This window comes from Manacus vitellinus, unplaced genomic scaffold (genome assembly GCF_001715985.3).
Source record: "Manacus vitellinus isolate BGI_N305 unplaced genomic scaffold, ASM171598v3 scaffold_6_pilon, whole genome shotgun sequence".
NCBI lineage: Eukaryota > Metazoa > Chordata > Aves > Passeriformes > Pipridae > Manacus > Manacus vitellinus.
In genome coordinates, this window is record NW_021940750.1 from 35526727 (window position 1) to 35549964 (window position 23238).

General features: G+C 38.9%; 1 protein-coding gene across 1 annotated transcript in view; it reads right to left on the reverse strand.

Annotated features, from left to right (window-relative positions):
* Positions 1-23033, reverse strand: part of JAG2 (jagged canonical Notch ligand 2) — a 44089-nt gene extending 21056 nt beyond the window's left edge. The window contains exons 1-7 of the mRNA XM_029964199.1: positions 22938-23033; positions 15689-15943; positions 14694-14754; positions 3860-3990; positions 3355-3474; positions 1160-1273; positions 207-320 (exon numbers count right to left, since the gene is read on the reverse strand). Coding sequence (XP_029820059.1) covers positions 207-320; positions 1160-1273; positions 3355-3474; positions 3860-3990; positions 14694-14754; positions 15689-15905 — 757 coding nt within the window. The 5' untranslated portion in view covers positions 15906-15943; positions 22938-23033. The remainder of the gene's footprint in view (positions 1-206; positions 321-1159; positions 1274-3354; positions 3475-3859; positions 3991-14693; positions 14755-15688; positions 15944-22937) is intronic.
* Positions 23034-23238: the final 205 nt, after the last annotated feature.

Consider the following 23238-nt stretch of genomic DNA (forward strand, 5'->3'; position numbering starts at 1 on the left):
ATAAGTAAGCTTAAGTTGGTGCTCAAATAGTTAGATTCACCTGAAACTTCTGGCTTTAAGACATACTAAAGAGGAGCTAAGATAACAATAACAGAACACGTTCCACGTTTTCTTCAATAAACATCATGCCAGAAACACACACTGTTAATTCATCACTTAGGAACAATCTCCAGTGGCCATCAAAACTTTGGAAGGCAATTACTTACCAAGCTGACAAGTTGCTCCAATCCACTGTTGTGGACATATGCACTCAAATGCATTAACACCATCAATGCAGGTCCCTCCTTGAGCACAGGGGTTAGAGGCGCATTCATCAATATCTGCAAAGTCAGAGTGCACCTTCCATTACACGGCTCAAGGATGGGCTTAACAGGTTTTGGTTTAAAGTTATTTTGAGATGAAGGGGGAGAATGTACGAACAAACAAGCTTAGGAACAAACCAACATTTCAAACCTAACTTTTACTTAGGCTTTTCTCACATCTAAGATAGGGGAGAGGGAAATTCTGAAAATTTCTATTTGCAAACAGCAAGAAGACTCAGTTAATCTGCCAGCAATTTGCAGATTGAAAGTCATGTTCCTAGATCATGACATAAGTTTAGCCAGTTTTGGTTTCGTGGTTGGTTGGGGCTTTTTTGGTTTTTTTTTGGGGACAGTTGCCATTTAAAAATGGATAAGCCACCTGTATTCCAAATCACAGGAAAACCAATTACAGAGATCCACAATACATTTCAACCACTTCCCTGTCTTCCAATCCAGACATTAAGTATTTAAGTGCACAAATCTACTCTTCAACCATTTAAGAAAGGGGAGAACCCTTCATCCTCACATTTATATTTCTTAAGATGAAACCATTCTGTATTTTCCTTTAGACTGTTTAAGGAGTCAGGAATTGTCAAACAAGCTTTGCCAACAGGGCATTTCTTTGGATATGGTCCAACTATGCTTTTGATAACCTTTAGAACTCAGCTGCATCAAATCAGTGCTGCTGGCTGCATAGTACCACTCCTCTTTTCAGTCCACCAATGCTTAGCTGTTAAAAAGTCAGGTAAAGTAAAAGACTACCACCAAATTCCATACCCACAGAGCATGATGTTACCAAGTTAGCTGCATCAGCCCTTCCATCCTAACAGGTTAGTCACCAGTAAATGCATACCCACCAATAGCACATGTTGGTCCACTCCAGCCCGATGGGCAGTGACACTTGAAGCCTGACGAAATTTCGTGACAAATTCCACCATTAGCACAGGGATTAGATACACAAGCATGCTCCGCTGGGAAGAGAGAGAGAGAAAGACATTCTTGCTAAATACTCTTCCAGTATCCAACAGAAGGAGAACTTGTGGTTAAAAATTGCATCGATTAAAAGTGACCAAGAACAGGGGCAGTGGAGAGGTGTCAGTACATGAGATTGGAGCCTCCCTCTCCCAGCTGCAGAGAGTTAAGACTCCCAGCAGAAAACTAAAGCAGGATTTTGCTGAAGGTGCATCATCCTTCCTATCTAATGACTACAAAGCCTAAACAGAGACAGGTCACTCTATTTCAATATCCCACAAACTAGAAAAGTTTCCCATTAACATTTTGCTTCCAGCCATACACTTCCACCTACCAGAGTGCTGCAGCACTTCTTTTAAATTCAGTGAGACAAAACAGATATGCTGTGTTCAGAGGTCTGAACAGCAGCAGTAGTTTAAGTATCAAAGTTCTGTTTAGCTTCATTCTAATACTGTTCCTTGGAAACAGCAAAGAACAGAGGTGCTGGCAGTTCTGGGCAGTGCTGCTCGTTGTCACTCCATGTAGGGTGTAACACTGGCAGAAGCTGCACTAAGCAAGAATCAGGTTGAGGAGGGACAAGCTCTATGCCATCACTCTTGGTGTCTTCCCTTCTCAGTTGGAATCTTTCTTTCAGGGATGTTATCCATTTTGAAAACTGAATTTACATCGTCTATGACCCTTCGTACTAGTACCTCCTAAAGCAGCTCATACACCAACCTACTGTTAATAATCACAATAGCTCTGAACAATTGTATGGCTCCTTTTTCACTGCCTCCTCACCTGAAGAGCCAAGGTGCTTCCCCACAGCTTTCAGGGCAAGCTAAGACAAGATTTCATCCACTTTAGCCTCAACTTTGCATCATATTCTACCAGTAGAAGCAAAATTCAAGTTTTGATAGTATCGTTAATACAACAACACTTCATGGAAGTTCAAAGATCTACATCCTGATTAACTCTGAAAACTTTCTGTAATACTTTAGTCAACTTAAGGCCAAGCAGTTAAGTGAGAGAAAAAAATGGATACTTCCTATCTGAACTTTTAACTATCAAGGAATAGCAAAATTCATAGTGAGAAGACTGGGAATATCACATGTAAAAAAAAGGATTTAACAATCCATCATGACAGAACATCCAACTAAATACTATATGTGAGAAACTTAAATCAAAAGCTCTAATTTTTCTTCAAACATCAAAACTTTAAAGCAAAATAGGAAAAAACTAGAAAACTGCACACTTGTCCATTTACCTCCAAAGTGAGAATAATCATGAAAAGTCTGCAAATACCAAAATTGTCCCCAGAATATGAACATTGTGGTCTTTGTGTAACACACACAAACAAACAGAAAAAAGCAACATGCTATCTTCATACTGTGGTTGAGATAGGAAGCAGTTTTTCATGTTGGAAAGACACAGATCTGTTAGACTCAAGTCACAAAGCCATACTTCATCACAAATGTGGTTTAAATGCTTTCCTCCATTTTGGTAATGGGAACAGGGAAGACACTTTTTGTTCAGACTGCTCAAGGTGACTCTGTAAGACAGTTTGAGCACATTTCCATAGTACTCAACATCTGCATTATTAATCCAAAAGTATTAGAAGTCCCATATTAAAAGATTTAAGTTTCAGTTGATTAAAAAGGATAGCTAACACATTCAGCCAACTAAAAATTGGGCCAAAACCCCACATCACAGTTAAAACTACAGTGTCCATCACCGCCACCTTCCTTAGACCCCAGTTTGCATAAAATGCATGTTTGTCAGCAAGGCAGAAGACAAGAAAACAGGTAGTGGGGAGAAAGGTAACAGGAAAAGGTGCATATGTAACCTATTTCCATGAGACTACAGCCCAGTTGCATGTGAGGATTAAGGAAGTGAAGAACTCCAAGGGAAGAAATATTCCCAGTCTCATCTAAATCCAAAGGAAATTGCTGCAGCATTTCTGTTGCCCTCAATGATTTTTTTGAAGAGCCAGCATAAGGCACTAGATAGGAGAGACAGAGCTGGCATATCCCCACTGAGCCTATAAGAATGCCTAAGACAGTTTCAGATTTCCAAAGATAGATGAGATATCCACAAGTACCAATTTCGCAGTTCTTTCCAGAGTAGCCGTCTGGGCAGGCACAGCGATATTCATCCGGCTCAGTGTTCATACAGGTTCCGCCGTTCAGGCAGGGATGGTGATTTCCACAGTAATTCAGATCTGGACAGAGAAAAGTGTCAATCAACAGGGAACACAAATCTCACCATTTCAATCCCTGGTCAGATACACAGATGCCTTTCTGGCTTGAACACCATTCACCCACATCATCCCCGTATTCCGTGAGCTAGCCTGTCATCTGGTAACTATCCACAGAACAAGGAAGAATGAACAAGAGACAACTGCATGAGTTAGAAGAGTCAGGACCATTCAAGCCTTTTTTCTTAAACTTCTTATACTTATGATGCTTAGGCACCATCTGCCATAAAAGAATTAAGGCACAGAAACACTCAGGTAGTTGCACACTAGCAGAAAAAAAAGGGGTTAATGAGTTATCAGTTAATCATGCAACTTAAACTTATTTTTCCTGTACATTAATGTTAAGTACCTTTGTTACAGAGCAGGCCACCCCAGTTGGTTTCACAATTACACTGCCATGGTTCATTACAGCTCCCATGAGCACAGCCTGGGTAGCGGACACACTCATCACAGAACTGTCCTTGCCAACCATAATGACACCTAAGATGTAAGTTCACATGTTAAAAGTTAGCAACATGATGCTTAATTATCAGCAGTACATGTATTTAGAACACCACACTTACCATTCTCAAGAACAAGGTCAACTGCTCAATGTGCAACAGATAACAAAACTTTATTTATCCTGTTTAGAAGGGACACACTAGTCTTGTTGAACATCCTTACTGGAACTCATCCTGCTCAAACATATTACATACCCTGGCAACAAACGCCACCAAGCACTATGTGTTATGAGAACTGTACATTGAATTAGCTGTTCTTTCACAAGAAGTCCCATCTTCACATAATCAGCTCACACTAGGATAAAAATTGTGATTGATATAAAAAAAAAAGTTGAAATTGCTTTTCAAAAGGAGGCTGCTGGCTTACTGCACTGAGCACCACAGGGTTTTTCTATGAAGAGAAATTTCAAGATAATAGCTACTTTGCTCTAGAGTGCTACAGCCTTAAAGGACCAGGGCAGCCAGAGAGGCAGCAGTCTTGCCAGTTTTCTCAAGGCCTAATTTCTCAAGAGAACCCTTCTTATAGATTTACTCTGTTATAGCCTCAGTGTTCTCTACTGACACTATGGAAAAAGTACTCTTTGGAGAAAGGAGGAGCAAGAACAGAAACAAAAGCTATTAATAATTCATTTAGCTTAGAGTTGAATTTTTTCCCCCCCAAGATTTCTTCAGAGACCAGTATCTTTATGTTAATCTGTAACAGAAGCAACTGTTTAGGCTATAGAAAAGTGTTAAAGTCTGAACTTACAAGAAAAAAAAAAAAAAGAAAAGGGTATAAGCTAATGTTTTTTCTTAACGTATATTTCACACATTTTAAGTAACAAGAAATAGTAAGCTTGCTCTTTTGAGCCAACAAAAGAAGTGTTCAGCCTGTTAAAGAGTATTTCTTAGACAGAATTTAAGAGACATACTAGCAACAAAGAGATGCATAAAAACACTGAATGGGAGTTGGGCACATGCATGCCACTGCTGCCCTAATGCCTAGGGGAAGAAAAGTATTAGAAATGCAACTGTACATTCTTTAGATTTAACACTACCATTCTATTATCCACTTTTTGAACAGTATAAAAGAACAGAAAATAAATTAGGTCTTTGGGGTGCAGTGACAAAAGATAAGAAGGAGATATATAAATGAGAAGTCCTGGTTCCTTGTGATTCAATCCCCTTCCACTGTTTCAGTGAGCTGGATCAATCCCCAGAGCAACAGAACAAGTTGTGCTGGCAGCATAGTATTTAGATTTCTACTATTTACATCAGCAGAAAGAATCTAGGTACAGATCTTTGCAAGACCATTTTTTTCCATATAAAGTTCTAGAACTACTTTGAGCTCTTAGTCCCAGTACCTGCTCCTCATTGAGAACCTCACAGTTGTGGGATCCCTAAGGAGAACCTCAGCTGTGTTCCCAGCCCAGAGGCCTCAGTTGCTCATCTGAGCAAGGCTGTCAGAAGTCTGGAGAACACACATATTTTAGATGCAGTTTTCTTTCGCTGTATTAGCAGTAAGAGGAAACAAATACTGCTCCTGCTAAATTTGATCTCTTCCTTCCTCCTCAAGGACAGAAAAATCTTTTCGGAGGCTGGTAATAAACAATAAAAAAAGCACTTTACTGGCCCCAACCCAAATCTTCATCTATGCCAAACCTGGCACTACTGCCAGTGATTCACCATGACTATCCTAGCCAGAGCCAACTCCCCACCCACATACAACAAGAATTTTCAAGAGCTGAAAGTCTGCATCACAAAGCAAATAATCACAATATCTCAATTTGTTCTCCATAGCCAATGGATAACAAGATTCTTTGTTAAACATTGCACTGGTACTTAAGAGTACAAGGAAAAATACTGACACCTTCTAGAATTTGAAGGCGTCTTAAGCACCCACTTGAGTTTGTAGGTGTGCTTGATGGCATTAAAATGAATTTAGAAACAAAAAAAAGTTGCTGCTTTTTCATGATATTCAACACAGTCAAAGTTTACTGTTAAAGTTGCCACCAAGCCTGAGGGAAATAATTTCTAGAGGCTAAAAGCAGTCCAAAGGAACACACTGTTTACAAGTCAAAAGGTTACTATGTGGTAAGCTGATCAGCCCTCAGTTTACAAGGAAGAGTAAATTAGGATTTCCTCTTGAACAGGAAGTCTGGTCGCATCCTATATTAGCAGGTGCTAGAGCAGCATTAATTCCACTTCCTTCTAAAAAGATAATGTTTGCATGGATTTTGGCTCACCCTGAGAGCAAGATGTGTTCAATAAAGAGAAACCAATTCAGAAACGGGCATGTTGTCATTTATGAGAAAAATATCAAGCCAAAACACAAGGATGAAAAAGGTTAATCAGCCACTATAAGAAGTCCAAAAGGTACAGACACAAAAGCAACATCATCAAGAAAAAAACAAACCAGAGCTCCTTTTCGAGTACCAGCCACTTGTGTAAAAGCCAAAGGGAAACTGCTAGTGCAGCAAACAGTGGGCTAAAGTTACTTCTTCCCTGCACCCCCCACCAGTAAAGAATCAACTAAATTGCAGTTCTAAATTTTTCACATCTGACTAAATAAGAAAGCCAAATATAGAGAATCCATAAGGATTCTCATTGTTCAACGGACAAAGAAAATTCTTATTGGAATCAAGATTCTACTTCCTTTGTCCTTCCCCTCTGCTGACTTCATCAGCTCTAACGTGTCTTTACAACCCAGCACATGCAAAACAAAAATCAGGCCTGGTTTAATCTTAGCCATTTGCTGGGTTATTAGCAGTACAAAGAAGCTACCATAAATAGATTGTTACAGTTTAGTAACTTCCTGACTGGAGGTTGAAGTACAGGCATCTGCTCCCAGACCAAAGCATCCCTTTGGGTCAGAATTAACACAGTGTAATAGGGAGAGAAGAACAATTGCTAGTTATCTTGAAACCAAGAACTTGCAGAAGAGACCTGGTAATTCTACAGGCACACTTCATGGCTTCCATTTTTCTTAGATGAGAGTCTGGTGGTAAAAGAAAATGAGAATTCAAATAAAAGTCTGGAGGAAGGGGAGGTGGCAGGAGTTAACATTAGCAAAAATTCTAGATAACATTTCAGTCTTCAGATTAAAAAAAAAAAAACCTGCAACTGTGCAGAAAATATCTACTTGTCAATGACAACAGTATAAAGTCACAGTAATTCAGCTCAGTGTATACTTGGCTAAATATGACAATGGGGCTTCAAACAGCTAAATTCCAGGATAAGAAAAAGACTTTCTACAGTAAAACTCAGTGTGTTTAAAGTAGTAAATTTAGCATCAGGGAAACCTACAGAAGCACTCATCACTACACACAGTTCAGAGCTACATATGTCCTCAGAGGCAGGAGCAGGAGGAAGTGGGGAAAGGAAAAAGAAACAGAAGATTTGCATTTTTTGTGTTTTTTTTTTCCACAGGGCCATTAAAGAGCTAAACTCATCAAGTCCAAAAGAACAGATTTTTCTACAGAACTATGTTTTCCCTACATTCTTTTGAAACAGTTATAATTAAGGAAAAAGTTGACAGTGGTCTTTGCTTTCCTCTGAGGATGTTTGTGTTATAATTATTTAGTGAAATCTAGGTTGAAATTGAGTATTTCCAAATCAGATGGAACAAGACCCAATGCTGCTGTATGTAAAAAGATACATTACTGGGAGGAAAAGGCCCTGAGCAACCTGGTCTAACTAGACCTCCTCAGGCAAGGAGGTGGGACTTGATGACCCTGGAAGTTTTGTTCAGATTCTTATTTTATGATAAATTCTACAATGGCAGTTATGGAAGTGATGTGGAACAGTAAAGAGATCCTGATGGTCTGTAAACCATGGTCTCTCAGCACCTTGCATGATTAACTCCTCCTTATCCCAAAGGAGGATGCCTATCTGCTAACACAACAAAAAAGTTAAAGTTGACCATTGAGAGCACCCTAACTCAGATGTTTTGTACTATCTTCATACATGGTTTATTCTCCTGGTTTAATCACTTCTGGTTATTTGAGAGTCCTGAACCTTCTGTGCAGAAAGGTCAGCTGAGAAACTTCGTCTCACACATCTCATCCAATCACGGATCTACTCTGGTTAACCTTAAAAAAAAAAGCTTTGTAATAGAAAAGAACGAGAGGATACCTAAATAAATTCTGTTCCACACCTATCTGCAGATCTGTGTCAGCACTTCATGCATAAATACACCTAAACCACTAACATGAAGAAAGTCAAGACTATTTCTGCAATCTAGGTCAGAATATGGGACCTAAAAATAAATTTAAAAAATCTCAGGGAGGTTGTAGGCAATGTGGTATAAGCCTTTAAATGCCACAGGTTATACTTTACTGGTATATTGCTCTTTCTACAAAGGTTGAAGAGAAGATAATTATGACATACTTACACATATTTTTTAAGCATATTCTTTTGGAGAGTGCTTCTCCCAATCATGTTTCAAGTGGAAGCTGGGGCCAAAACACTCAACACAGGAAAATGAAGCAGAACAGTGACATTAAGAGCAGAAGCAAAATGCATCATTCAGGGGTGGGGGAGAAATAACCCTCTTAAATAGAAAACCACTAAATTTTCTAATGACGTGAACAGGATGGTGTTGCATAGGCCAGAACAATAGCTTTATATTAGTTATTTACTTAAAATAACTATAAGAAAGTCTGTTTAAACTTTTAAGAGATTACTTGTTGCATAGCAGGCAACAATATTGTCTAGCTGTTAGATCCTTCTATGCTAATAGGTAGTACAGTACTCATTCACTAAGATTTGTCACAGAAACACTTTGTCTACTTCGAAACAGGCAAGACAATCTTGTGAATAGAAAAGGAAAATATGCTTGTTAATGAACTCAAATAATTTAATTACCTGAAAGCTTGTTATCTTTTCCTCTCACCCCCAGCATTCTTATCACACCAAAAGATACAAACCCTTCCCTACAAGCTTTTTTCTCCTCTAATAAAGGAAGTTATTGAAAGCTAACAGTCTCTCCCCAGTACTATTTAGAGTTTTGACAATGAGTTGATAGGGGGATGGTTCAACATTTTTTAGCCAGAACACTGCTCAGTTAACTCACAGTAAGTGGCTCTAAGGGTGTGCCTGTATTTGCACTAGTTCACACCTGGAACATGCTGTTTAAGTGAACTGCCTGATCATTCCTGTTGCTGGTGCATTGGTTCACCTCACAGAGCTGTTTTGGAACAAAGGCATTGGATTCCTTTTAGGTTAAGCTAAGGTAACATATGACAAGGTATGCCAGGAGCACATCTAATGTGTTCCACCTGCAAACAGGCACTCAGTCCACAAGAACAGACTAGAGCTAGTCTAAAATTTAAAAACCTGAAGTGTTTTGAGCATAGATGGTGGGTTCTCAAGGCTGCTTTGATCTACTGTTCTAGTTCAGCTGCACTGCCTACACTATTATAGACACAAGTTAAAGCATTACATGTTTTTATTTCCTGTACACCTGCTCACGTTCTCCTGGAAGCAGCACCCACCTTTAGAATACATTCTATGCCTTCCTACCCACTAACCATCCAAGCAAGTGAAAGCAGAGTGTGCCTCAGTTCATTGACCAATAAAGAAACAAAACATGGGACTCTTTGTGTAACTTAATGTGTCTACTTGTGAAATACTTGCCAGCATTCCCAAAGGGCTTACCACTAGGCCATAAAAAACAATAATAAAAGCATACTGGTTGTAACAACAGGGAAGAATACTGAATACGATGAAAGGCATAGTAATTGTAGTAATTTTACAAGATCTTTGAAACCCAAAGCTGTGATACAATATCTTACACCAAAGAGGTGACAGGAGATGATGAACAGGTACCAAGTGCATTCCTGCAGGGCCAAAACAACAGTCTTAAGCTCTTTAGGGACCATAGGCAGTCAAACGTTGCAGGAATTGAAGCGGTCAGATGCCAAAGCAGCTAGCACGCTGCTCAAACAAGACTGTTTCTAGTTTACTGCTCAGAGCAGTTTATGAGATTTCTCAAAATTCTGCTCTGGAACAACTGTGGAAGCTCCCCACCTCTTACTTCCCCCCCAAACACTTTTAGAAGCAGGAATAGCATTTCCTTTTTTTCAGCTCTTTGTGACCTTTTGTTAGTCCTCTACAGTCTTTCAATAACAACCTGTTTTGAGAAGCCTCAGTGGATCACCTTGAACATAAGGATGAGTTTACAAGACTCCAGGTGCCCTTTTTTATTGTTTTGTTTGTTTGTTTGCTTTGTTGGGGTTTTTTTTTTTGAAGTTTAGGCAGAGTTCCCCAGTGCTGATGTTAACCATGTTATCTACCCAACTGCCATAAAAACACAAATGAGATATCAGTGTTATTGTAGGCCTCCTACTGAAAAAGACAGGAAGACTATGCAAGTCTAAGATTTAACAAAGAATCTCTAGAACACTATTACACTCTCAGTATTCCAGGTAGTTAGGAGCTCATTTTGCAACTCAAGCTTTTGAGCCTGCATCTCTGCAAAGAAAGTACTCAGTACTTGCTCAACATGAATAATAGCTGAGCAAGTTTGGGCCCTTAAAGTTCTCCCATCACTAGGGAGATGGCTAGAGCCCTTGCAGACTCTGCTGGACACACGAAATCAGCTTTGTGAGCAGGGAAGTTCCAGAAGAGGAACACAAGGACTACAGAAGGCACAGCACCGAACAGAAAGTTTGAGAAATCTGTTTCAATGGGACAAAAAAAAGTATATGATTAAACAAAAACACACCAACACTGTAAAACAAATCTTTTGTCACACATATTTCAAAATTAATTCTAGAATAAAGTCAGTTGAAAGCACATCAACCTCAATTTACAAGTTTTTGTTGCAAGTACACTTGCTTTGTTCACCTTGCATAAAATTCACATTACAGCTCTATTAACGATCCCATTTCTAATTCATTTCAGTCAGTCTACACACTCTAAAGAAATTTTGTATCAGAGTTGTGTGAAGTGAGAGTGGCATTTCCCAGGTCCTACCATAGCTCCAGAAGCTGAACACAACCTGAGTAGTGTTAAGGATTTGACTCCTTTTATTTTGCTTTAGATGAGAAATTTAAACATTCGAATGCAACAGGAAATGTCAAAAGACTTCTGAAAATACCATCATCCTGGCAGGAATATGACAATGTAGGCCAGATATGAGGCATATCTGGACCTCAACCAAAGCCATACCAGTCTGGATAACAAGGAAGTGAAAGATTAAGCTGTTAAGCCTAGTGACAGTTTATGAGTGGTACCAAACATAGTCAGGTCAGCAGTTTTAATCGAGGAAGGAGACTGTCACTTGTGGTTTCTCTATATTCAACTTTGCTAATTGCATAAGGCGGTTGAACCTAAGCCAGATATGAGCCATTAGATGAAACTTCATTCTCCTCTAGACAGCTTAATGGAATTTAACAAAGTACTTTGAGTGATGTAAAAACATACAAAAAGCACCAACATCATGGCTCAGCAATGTTGCTTCTTTGATAATCCTTCCTACTACTTTGGCCTGGTGAAGTCAATAAACAAGAGCATCTGGTCTGCCGCTGCAGACCAATGTTTATTGACTTTCTCTATCCACTATGGATAAAGATTGGTTTGTTTTCTTTTTATTTTAAGAAGCCAGCAATTTCCCATTCTTGCAAGACTAAGCTAAGTTGCTTTTGCTTTCCTCAAGGATGTATTTTTTTCTCTTATTATGCAGAAAATTTTTATTTTTTCTGAATTGCCTCCACAATGACAAAAAACTATTACCTAGACCCAGCCATACCGTAAAATCATTTCCTACATCAGGGCATCCCTATTTTTTTTTCCACTTTGATGAAAACTCAACAAAAGAAATGGAAAAATATTTCAACACTAACTTACTCAAAACAATGGGTATATGAACTTGCCTGACAGATGATGTACGACTAGAACTAATGGCACATCCTTTATTAACAGCCTGAGGTCATTCAGTTATTTCTAAGATCTGGTTTCATTATAACTTTTAATCCAAGAACAGCTCCATATTACATTGGAACATCATGAATGGAGGGTAGATCCTTTCTATGAGAGCTAAGCTGAAGCCTGAGAGACACAGTGCCTAATTTACCTGCATGCTCATGCAAGTTGAAGGAGACTGTTTTCCAACTTTTCTATTTAAAAACACCACTGCAAATTCTGGCAATCAAGTAGCTATTGGCAGCAGTAGATTTCCATGCATCTCACACCCATATTTTTCTCACATTTTTATTTTCTTTCTGAATTAAAAAAGGACATTGTTTTCACCTGTTAAAATGACAGTGGCAACTGTCCAAAAAGCAGGATGAAGCAATCTAGATTAAAATTCAATAGCACCAAACATAGCAGTTTCTTTTAAATAACAGCTTCCTTCGTACTGCTGAAGATAAAGGTCATATCTGTAAGCCTTGTTTATTTTTAGTTCAGCATCATTTTTCTACAGAAAGTATTATCCATTTCTGTTAAAAGCAACGTTTCTAATATAGTCTAGTAACTATTACAGAATAAAAGTTAAAGACAGCTGTGTGAACACGCTCAGGCTACCAAATCATTATTCAAGACATAGTTGAGAACCTTCTGCAGTTTTACAGAGCGGCCACTGTTCTCAAACTTGCTGATCACAGATCTATCACTTCAGCAGACAGGCACTAAAAAACAAGGCATACAATCCATTTTTCCTTCTCTCAGTACTTTCAGATGACAGAATCCACCTAACAAATAGTGAGATACCTGGACAGGGGTCTTAAATAGACGCAGCGTTATTTTTGTGAGCTTAGTTTAGCAAGGGAACACCTGGAGTTCAATACTAGATGCTTCTTCACATCAGCAACAGGCTGCAAGGAAAGGCTTTGCTTGTATAAGACTACATATGACAGGCACCTTAAAAAAAGGAAACATAGCCACTCAGCCCCCCATCTTCAAAGGTTTTGTATTCCCTTCTTTAAACCCTCCTCCTCCTCTCCAGCTTCTGCCTTCAGAATCATTTCTCTGTGAGATCAGCTGTAAGTTAAAAAGGAAACTGCACCAATCCCTCTCACTCCCCTACCCCCCATAAAAAGAACACAACAAAAAAAGGTACTGCTTTCTGTTTGCTTAAACCTGTTTCTTTTACACCTTTAGTCAAAAGACTTCTTGCATTCAAACAGCAAATATTCACAGGCTCCTAGGATGTTCCTTTGAAACCTACAGGACTCCAGAAACCCTTACATGAATCAAAATTCATTAAAGTAGGTTCTCAAGGGGAAAAATGTGTTCCTGGAAGGCTCAGAGGAAGGAGTGCTTCTTCCTCAGGCAGAAGTGACACTGGTCCAGCTCTCAACCATAATCTTTACTTGTAACCTAAAAAAAATCACCAACAGTAGTAGGGGCACACAATACTTGAAATCACAAGGAAAATATTTAGTGATATGGAAAGATTAAAAAGCCATTGCTTAAATATCTGCCTTGAGAAAAAATCCTTTAAGGGATATTTTATAGCTCTTGAGAAGTGAAACTACACACACACCCCCCGAAGCACTGCAAATTTCAAATTTGCAGTTTTCAGTCAGATCCGAGAGCTACGGCACACCAAACCTTCAACAAGTCAGCTGCATCTGATGGAAGTTTCAGGGCAGTAAGAAACCACTCTGTGGTGCAGTGATTTAAGGCTTACTTTGTTATCTGCCATGCCCCACTGACAGAAGCTTCAGGCTCTGCAGCAGGACTGGACTTGTCCACGTGTCACCTACCACAGCTCACAAACTGGCACCTCAACCCCAGCTTAGCTCTAAGCCCAGCTAAACTAAATTCTCTGCATCCTATTTCTGCCACTTCTGTGACGGTTGCAGTAATTAGTAGTAGAAGGATGAAGCAAAATTGCCTTAAACTGTCACAGCTTGCCACAAGTGGTATTTGTCAGCTCTCAGGGGTTCTGGCAGCCAGTGCAGTTTCACATCATTCCAATCAAGCAACTTCAACGCAGCTTACTAAGGAACCACTGCATAAATCTACTCTTGGTGATGCATTCCACTCTGACCACAAATAAAACTGAAGAACTTACACAGAATCCCAAACTTGCAAGCAGACCTGTCCCATTTCTTCAACAGCCAGTGTAAAAATAACACCCATTTCCCCTTGACCTACTATGTCGAATGCCTGAACCCTTACAGGAAAACAATGAACTGCCCTTGCTATCAAAGTCTACTTAAGTTGCATCATGAAGTTAAAGGGAACATTTCAGACTCTGTTCTCTCGTATTCAGGGACCAAAAAAGTTTACCTGGGGTAGAAAGTTTAGGCTGGGCTTGCTACTGTATCTCCATTACTAGCAAAACTCTTTTTTTCTTGGAACAAAGTCTGGTGACCAAAATATATATTGAGTTTCCTAGGACTGTGAGCATTCCCTGATCCTAACAGTCCAAAGAACAAGCTGCCCTTTTTATTAGAGAAGAACATTATTGAAAATAATAAACCAAAATATTTTTCTCATTTGAAAGAGGCATAGTTCTGAATTACATGAAGCAAATCTGTGTATATGTGCGAAAAATAGAACAGCATCACAAAACAGTATAAAGTATACGCAATTCTTACACACGAGACATCTACTTCAGATCTCTTTCCATCCATGTTCTTACACAGAATTTTTCCATTTTAATGTAGACTTTTTAAAAGCAGCACCATACACAGAAAACACCAGAGATCAGTACTCCTAAACAGAAGATACTCAAGCATGCAGACTTACTTGCATTCCCCAGGTACACTGCAACCCCCATGGAGCAAATTACATCCTTGTTTACACACAGCTGTAAATACAAAAAGATTTAGGCATCAGTGCGGGCAGCCAGGTGTCCATTAGTGCAGCAGCAATCTGGAGCTGTTCAGCTATGGTTTCTGTCATTTAGCCTGTCTGTTGTTTGTGCAAAGCAGACTGTCTTTTGCCATGTTCCAATAGTTGTTGCTCTTCCAGCTAGCTATTTCACAAAACACAACTCCATTTCCAACAAAAAGGTTTGCAGCAAGAGTGTCAGCACTGAAACATTTCTCAAATAAAGTTATTTTTAAAACCTGGTGTTACGCTGGAACCTCCAAACTTCAAATGCTACACATGACCTTGAGTAAGTCCTAAAAATGGCCCTCCCCATCATTAACAAGCTTTTTACTGAAAAGGAACAGAAAACAAAACAAAGAAACCCTCAGCAGAAGAGTATATCAAATAATTTTAGTGCTAATTACTTACTGAAGACAAAAGGCAAAGAGATTTGATTGAGTGGTACATTAAAAGAGATGACTACACCTGAATTTCTGTTCACATTAAGAGCTATCAAAAAGCTTTCAGCCTTGCATACTATACACTTAAAATTTTTCATTTGCAAAACCAGGGCATTTCTCCAGGATTAAAGTCTATGGTATTACTGATGATATCACTTCAATAAAATCTTACATTAGGGGATGTAATACATCATTTTGCTTTGAAGGAACACTACCACTGAATGAATGTAATATGTAAAAGGATGTTTCACTGCTTTGAATCCTAAATTTAAGTGTCCACAGAACACATCAGAAGCAACACTGTGCTCCACTTTTCACAGAGGAGGTTTTATTTCACAGATTTGTACTTAAAAGACGAAGTCTGTATGCACTAAAATTAATATGCTATAGGACTGACACCACAGAAGTACCTACTGCAGTTTATTATATAAACACCAGGGCTAATCTAAACCAAAGGAAACATACTACCTTGTTTACATTCTTCGCCCATCCAACCTTCCATGCAAGCTTTGTTTCCATTTTGATCGCAGGTGTAGTGACCAACAAAGTCATCTCGGGGGCCGCAGAATTTATTGCACAGGGCACTGTAGTAATTTTCATCACACTTCACCCTTATTTGTACTTCAAAATGGGCAACAGGACCATTGATTTGTAGTGTCTTCCATCGATCTTCTGGGTTGATCATGCCAGCATGTGCCACTCGCTCTATTAACAAGTCTTCACCTTTTTTTTTTTTTTGGAAAAACAAACAAAAAAAAAAAGGTAAATTCAACAGGTGGTAAGTTCAACAGCACACAAGAACATATGGAATCCAATTGAAAGTATTCAACTGGTTAAGATAAAACCTAGTGAAGAAAATGTTAAGATGATAAAGATCTACTGTGTAACTGAATTTTCCTTTGCCTTGCAAAGTTCATTACAGGAAGGCCAATTTAAAAAAGTGTCCCAAAGGAAATATTAAAAAACCCTGGAACATAATCCATAGGAAATAGCTTATTTTTCAAGGCAGCCAAACATACCACACCCACACGCTGACAACTAGCAGCTTTATCTTGATTTGAGGCTCTTTTTGCCTCCTTTTTGTTCTTATAAAATTGCAAAATCTGCATAATCTAGTAGCTGAGACATTAAAGTTCTCTGGTGTGAGTTTAATTTTAAATATAAAGCAAAACACAATATATTCAATATGCTATGAAGTTACTGAGCAAAAGTAAATGCTCTGGTGGGCTTGCATTATTGTACATAAACTGGTTTGGTGCATTTTATCATTCTCTCTACAATAAAAGCAAAACACCTTTAAGAAGCACTTCAGAGAACACTGTGCAGCTAATATTTCACATTTTGAGAAGATATAAAGAAGTGAACCCAGGATTGTCAAGGGCCATTCTCAACTCTGCATCCAGCTTATCCTTATCCCTCGTGAAACTACTGATAACTGTCATCTCTGTTGCAATACACTTTGTAAGCATCCTGCCTTGTCCCCGTGGAAAGCAGCAGCACTCCTACTGCCAGGTTCCATTAAATGAGACCAAATGTGCACAAAGTATTATCTGTCACAGGGGACAAGAGGATTCTAGGATATAAGGTTGTGGAAACTGCCAACACAAAGTATTTTCACTTTTATGAATATCCATTTTGTACTTTTATTTATGTAATTCTTGGTATAGAAGCTTCAATACCAGGAGGAGAGACACAATTATAGTCAGTACAATGAAATTATACAATGTCTCCAGCAAACATCGAGAATGAGCAAAGCACAATAAGGGATAAGGGCAGACAGTGAGTAATTCCAGTGACAGGAGTTTTCTAATGGTTTCACTGTTCAAATCTGGTACCATTCTACTGCAAGTTGCAACTGCAACACCAAACACTAGTTAAGGACAAGAAGAAGGTACAGAAGCTTCACTGGTACACATTAATTTCACACCCATCTATGAAATCACTATAATAATGCCAGCTAAGAGCTTCAGCATCCATTTTGTTTAAATAAAGTTTATTTAAAATGCCTGTTAAGAGAAATGAAGAACCAAAAACTTGCACACAGCAAGAGGCTGAAATGGTAGTAATAGAAAGCCTAAAGTTCAAATTAATAATAGAAAACATACCAAGCTGGTAGCAAGCAATATTACCCTACTACTTTCAGCAAATGTATTTTACTTCCTAGAACTCATTAACCTAATCTGTTTAGAAAACAAAACCAAAGGAGTGACTTTTTCTCAACTAGAAAGTTATTGACAGCATAGAAGTATCCTGTCTTCTCTTACCAAAGCAGCATTTTCCCCTCAGCATGTAAAATGACTCAAATGACAATTTTCAGTCACTCCAACATTAAAGAAAAAGGAAAGCTACAGAAGTAGCCAGGTCTGCAAAGCATTTTGTTCTCCTGATATCTTTTTTCAAGCTTGTTTCTATAAAAATGTTTCCTCTTAACACTAAACAGTACTGAACTTAAAAAAACCCAACCTTTTTAAGAAAGTACTGAAAGTACTTCAATTATTAAGAAATTATAGTATCTCTCTAATATTAAAAGTGGTATTGCCATGTATAGGCTACAAGTCATGCTTGTCTGGACTAGTCTGCATAAAACATTTCTTGGCTAGCTGAGACACACTGATGTCTACCCCTGTTCTTTAACTCTCTCATTCCTATACACTAACTCCTCTGACATCCAGCAGTACATGGATGACAGAAGTATCAGAGTGGACAAGAAATATGCAAGAGTGAAAAGGCTGCCTGCATTTTATTTTTGACTTAACAGAATATTTATGGTACCAGTCACCACTAAAAGATTCACGATTAGATAGAATCATAGAACTGTTTAGGTTGGAAAAGACCTTTAAGGTCATTGAGTCCAACCATTAACCCAGCACTGCCAAGGTCACCACTAAACCATGTCTACAAGAGTCACATCTACACATCTTTTAAATCCCTCCAGGGGTGATGGCTCCACCACTTCCCCAGGCAGATTTCAACATCATTTTGTATAATCTTATTCTTCTCCAATGACTACTGATCTGAAAAACTATAAAGGAAAACATGCTAAACCACTGGATGGTCAAGGAAACTTGAACAAATAGCAGATATGCACTACAGAGCTATTTTTCAGCTAAAAGCAACAGTGGCTCCTTAAAAACAGCTGCAGCAGCCACTGCTATAAAAGTGTTTCCTCAAAGTGCATCAGATGGACTTAAGAACAAGTCCTGAGATTAAAGCAGTGGCTTATATAATAAAAACCTTATCAGGCATCTTCAGGCTAATGGAGATTCATCAGACCCAGTTAAACAACTGGAACAAGCATTACAGCTACTGCAAATATACCTATGCAGAACAGACCTCTTGATACTGGGGGTCGAGAACAGGGGAAATAACCCAAGAGTGCCTTTTTTTTTTTGAACACTCAAACTTTATCTTCATGAGCTCCTCTGAAAAAGAATGTATTCAGAGTCTTAAGAGTTTTTCCTCAAGTTTATATCAGCACAAGTAGGGCTTAACAGCCTAAATAAGCAAGCCAAATAATTTACCCTGAACCACAGAAGGCATCGGAAAAATCAGCTCCAAGCCATTTAGTTTCTAACACTTAATTCTCAAGTACCAGAGTATTAGAATTCTGCTTTACTTCTAATTTAAAACTGATCCCAACTAGAAGGTGTATCTTCCAAAGAGATCTGTAATCACAGGGAGGAACGTGTTTGTCAGGGTTCCTCCTTCCTCCCCCACAATATCAAAGTGCTTCTGAAGCTATTCCAGTTTCTCTCACCTAACTGTTTTGATGAGACAAGTTTGCTCCCTGCATCTGCCTTTGCCATGGAAGTTTACCTTAGAGACTCAGACTCATTTCTTTTAGCTCTCAGTAAAGGCAATGGGTTGTATGACTGAATTTGTCTGGTTATTGGTCAAAAAAGTAGCATTCATTACTCAAACTTTCACACCCCCCATGAGCAATTAGGCTTCTTTTCCTTGATTAATAAGAAGCTTTTTACAAGCCTGTCTAGAAAAGCAGATAGTAGTACAGATGTTTGCACAAAAGGAGATGATGGACAAAAGGTAGTTCTTTAATTAATGTTTCCAGAGCATCTGATTTTTGGAAGAGAAAGTCTTATCTGGAGAGTATTTAACTGTGCAATTGGGAGACACAATACACAAATAAGAACACTGTTCATCAACACCCTAACTTTTAGCAGAGGTCAGACATTCCCAACCAGCCACTCACAGGGCCATGCAAAAGGTGATGCTGGTGCCTGTTTGCAAGGGAACACACACACGGTACCATGTGACATTCACTTCCAAAGGAACAGGAGGTGCCCTTTTCAGGAAGCACATTCTCTTCAGCTGTTTTCAAGCATGCATTTCAAAATGCCATAAAGGACAGATTAGTCTCCTACAGATTTCATGGGAAAGAGGAAGGCAACCACTGCATCCCTGCAGCGGACTTGTAGTCAAATGGAAAGTTACTTCCCATGTGAGGATGCCAGCTTGCTTTGTAATGGCAGGGCTGGGGCAGATCTCTGCTACACAGCTTGAAGTTTGCCAAGTCAAATGACTTACCTGGAAAGCAGCAGGGGTTGCTGTGACAGATGACAGTGAGCAGGCCCTTTACAGTGACTTAGTATCTAAGCCAGTTTCCTCTCCCCCTCTTCCAAAGCAAACAAGTGGTAACAACTACACTGCCACAAGCTTACCTCTGGGCCAACCCTGGGGCACAGAGGAGGAGGAAAACACAGGAATAGGTCAGGAATCCGGGTCTGAAAGACACTCTTAAGAGTTCATAGTTTGAGGTAAGTACAGGGGAAACATTTGCCCTGGCAGACTTGTTCTTGAGATGGTACTTCTACAGATCTGCTCTGAGCCCCCTTGCCTTGCTTTCGATGAGTGCAAGGAAGAACACAGGATACAAGGGCACAGAGGGAGGGAAGAATGGCAAGTGTTCTAGAACCTTCAAGTTGTTCACTAGAAACCCCACTTTCTAGGTTTTAGGGTTTCTTTTGTTTGCTTGTTGTTTGGTTTGGGTTTTGTTGTTTGTTTTTGTTGTTGTTTCATTTTTATTTTGTAGGGGAGTTGTTTTGTTTTGGATGGGGTTTTGGGGCTGTTTTGTTTTGTTTGTTACCCACTTGAGAGTCCAAGCTGAAACACAGAATCTACATTTAACTTTCAGCCTTACTCATCCTCATTAAAGGAAAGCAAAACCTGACTCTGGAACTAATTAATCAGCTTATAAACAGACTCTGGCAATTACTTTGATTAATCTTTCTTACAGTAGCAACAGAAGATACATGTAACCTGATCCACAGACCAGCTCAGTGTTCAGGATTGATAGGGAGCTAAGCTTTCCACAGATACTCACTTCACCCCTCCAGGATGCAGATACAGTTTGTCTTTTTTCTGGAGAAATTGCCATATTCCTTTTCCTATTCCCTTACACGTGACTTTTTACTGATCTGGCCCTGTGTGGCATTTCAGCACTTGTAAAAATACAAGCAAAGCACCTTTGCATGTTGACAGATTCACAAGGCAAAACCTACTGGAGGACTCACTGCAAAGATCAAACTCCCCCCCCCCAAAAAAAACCCTTCAGCAACAAGGAATTCTTCATAGGAATCTTACATGCAAGTGTAAATTGCAGCATGGCAAAGTAACAGCTCTGTCACGAAATTGGTAAACAGATTACAGAAACATTTAACCAAAACAAGCACTTTGATAGCATTCTGCAAAACTACAGGCCAAGAAAGTCTTCCCAAACTGACATGACAAGCCTTCTAGTTTCAGATGCAGTATGACTTAGCAGTACCTCTTCAGCAGCCTAAATTAAAGGGAAGTTCACTTCCCATTAGCAGTTTCTCATGAGAGCTAAACCGTAATCTGACACTTATATAGACTCCTGCAGTTCACAGAAACTTAAATTAAGGAGATGGCACACTGGGCCTCCAGAAGGCACTCTATATCCTGTTGGCCTCAAGTTCACAAAAAGAAGTGTGACATGAATGCAAGTAAAGAGATTTGTTAGAGCATGTTAAACTAAAAAGCACAACAAAGACTTAACACAGGCCTGAAGCGATCGTCCTCTTATCAAATGTATTTAAAAGAAATACTGGGGGTTTAAAGCTACAGGTTTGTAAGAGGATTCTGCAAATCCTAAGAAATATGCAAACTTATGAGACCATTACTTATCAAGAAGCTTTCTAATAAACAAAATACAACACTTAAATGCATACAAGATGACTTACAGGGTAGGCTCTTCATGTTCACCCACTCCTACAACACCATCTCATGAGTTGACCTGCCACCTAGAACTAGGGAATTTCACTCCAATATTTGCTGTATTAGTTGTCCCTAGGTAAATTATTCCCAAGATGGAAAGTATTTAAAGAAATTAGCTTAATGTAGTACTTTTTGAGCAAAGCATTCAATAGGATTCCTCCAATCTGTTGCTTTGTAGGATATCTAAACTTTTTCATGATTCAAGCTTACTCTGCTCAGCACACAAGATCTCATTTTGAATACCACATCCAGCTTTGGGAAGTGTCATTCAAGAAGGATGTGGACAAACTCAGCTGAAGAGTTGCAGCAGCATAAATATCAGAAATTTAAAGAAAACATGGCTAATAAAGTTTGAAGAAGTTGTTAAACACAACAAAAGTTTAATTCTAACAGAAGAAGGGTTCAGGAACAAATTACAAACTCATCATTACTTTGTCTACCATTGGAGATACAGTATGCTAAAAAAATCTCTCAGTTAGGAAAATTCAAGTGAGACTGATCCCCATCTTCAAGAAAAAGGACCTTGAAACTCTGACATGGCATTAATATTAAATCAGCTCTGCCAAGTTTTTATGCTTGATGCATTTTGATAAGAATGGTCAGTGAAGTAGGGGAAGATGCAACTGATAATTTGAAACTGATGATGATTTGGGACATAATCCCTTTGCTATCTTAATGTCTTCCTCTACATTGATCCCAAACAAAACGAAATAGTCCACCAATAACCACAATGCAAGTCTGAGGTTCACTTAACACTTGTAGCCAGAAGCATTGATTATTTTAAGACAGATTTGTAAACCATTGCCAAAGAGTAGGTTCAAGTTGGAGTCCCACTTTAGCAACAATATAGCAATCAGCACCCTTTGATTTTCAAGTTTTTATACCATAATCTTGCTTTTCTTTCAGATTAATAGCTCTAGTGATACTGAACATTAACATTTACAGACTGAAAATACAAGGTACTTGGACTTGAGGAGAAACAGAGAAGCAATCATACCATGATTTAGAACACAAAAACAAAGCCTGGTTTCTTTATGGGAAGCAAGAATGCTTAGTTGTTTACTTGATCATGAGAAATACTGCACAGCATGGTTAAAGGCAAACTGAGGAGAATTTACAGTGCAACTCTACAGCACAGATTATTGTCCTTCCTTTAAACAATAAAACCAAAAAAAGCTACAATGGTTTTCTAACATTTTTTAAAGCTAGTTATCAGGAGCTGTGTTACAACCTTCAGTTACTATTGTCCATTATTTTTCCTATGCAGCAATAATTTTTCATGGTTCCTAACCCAATAGTCACTGTTTGGGCATGTACAAGCCCTTTACTTAGACAGCAGGTTTGCATTCAGGCTGATTGGGAGGGATGGCTAGTTGCAGCAGCATACCATTCCCCTCTACCCAATTTGCATACAAACAGCACAGAAGTTAGTAAAAACTCCAAGTTTTACACAAATACTCACCAGCTTTTGTATCGTTATCCCAATCCCATGCTTCTAATATTAATGTGAACGATCTCTGAAAAGAAACAAGACACCAATTAGACAGTAATAAAAAGCTACTGGTTACACACCAGACAAACTGTGATTTGAAATAAGCAGATATTCTTGCTACAAGAAAGCCAAATGAAAGCAGTTAAAAATTTCACTTCTCTGTTGTCATGTGAAAGCCCTTGAAGGCATCTTCTCAAAAGCATGAAATATAACAGCATTAAAAATTGTGGGGTAAACCATGCTAACAGCAAAACAAAAACATCCCCCCCAC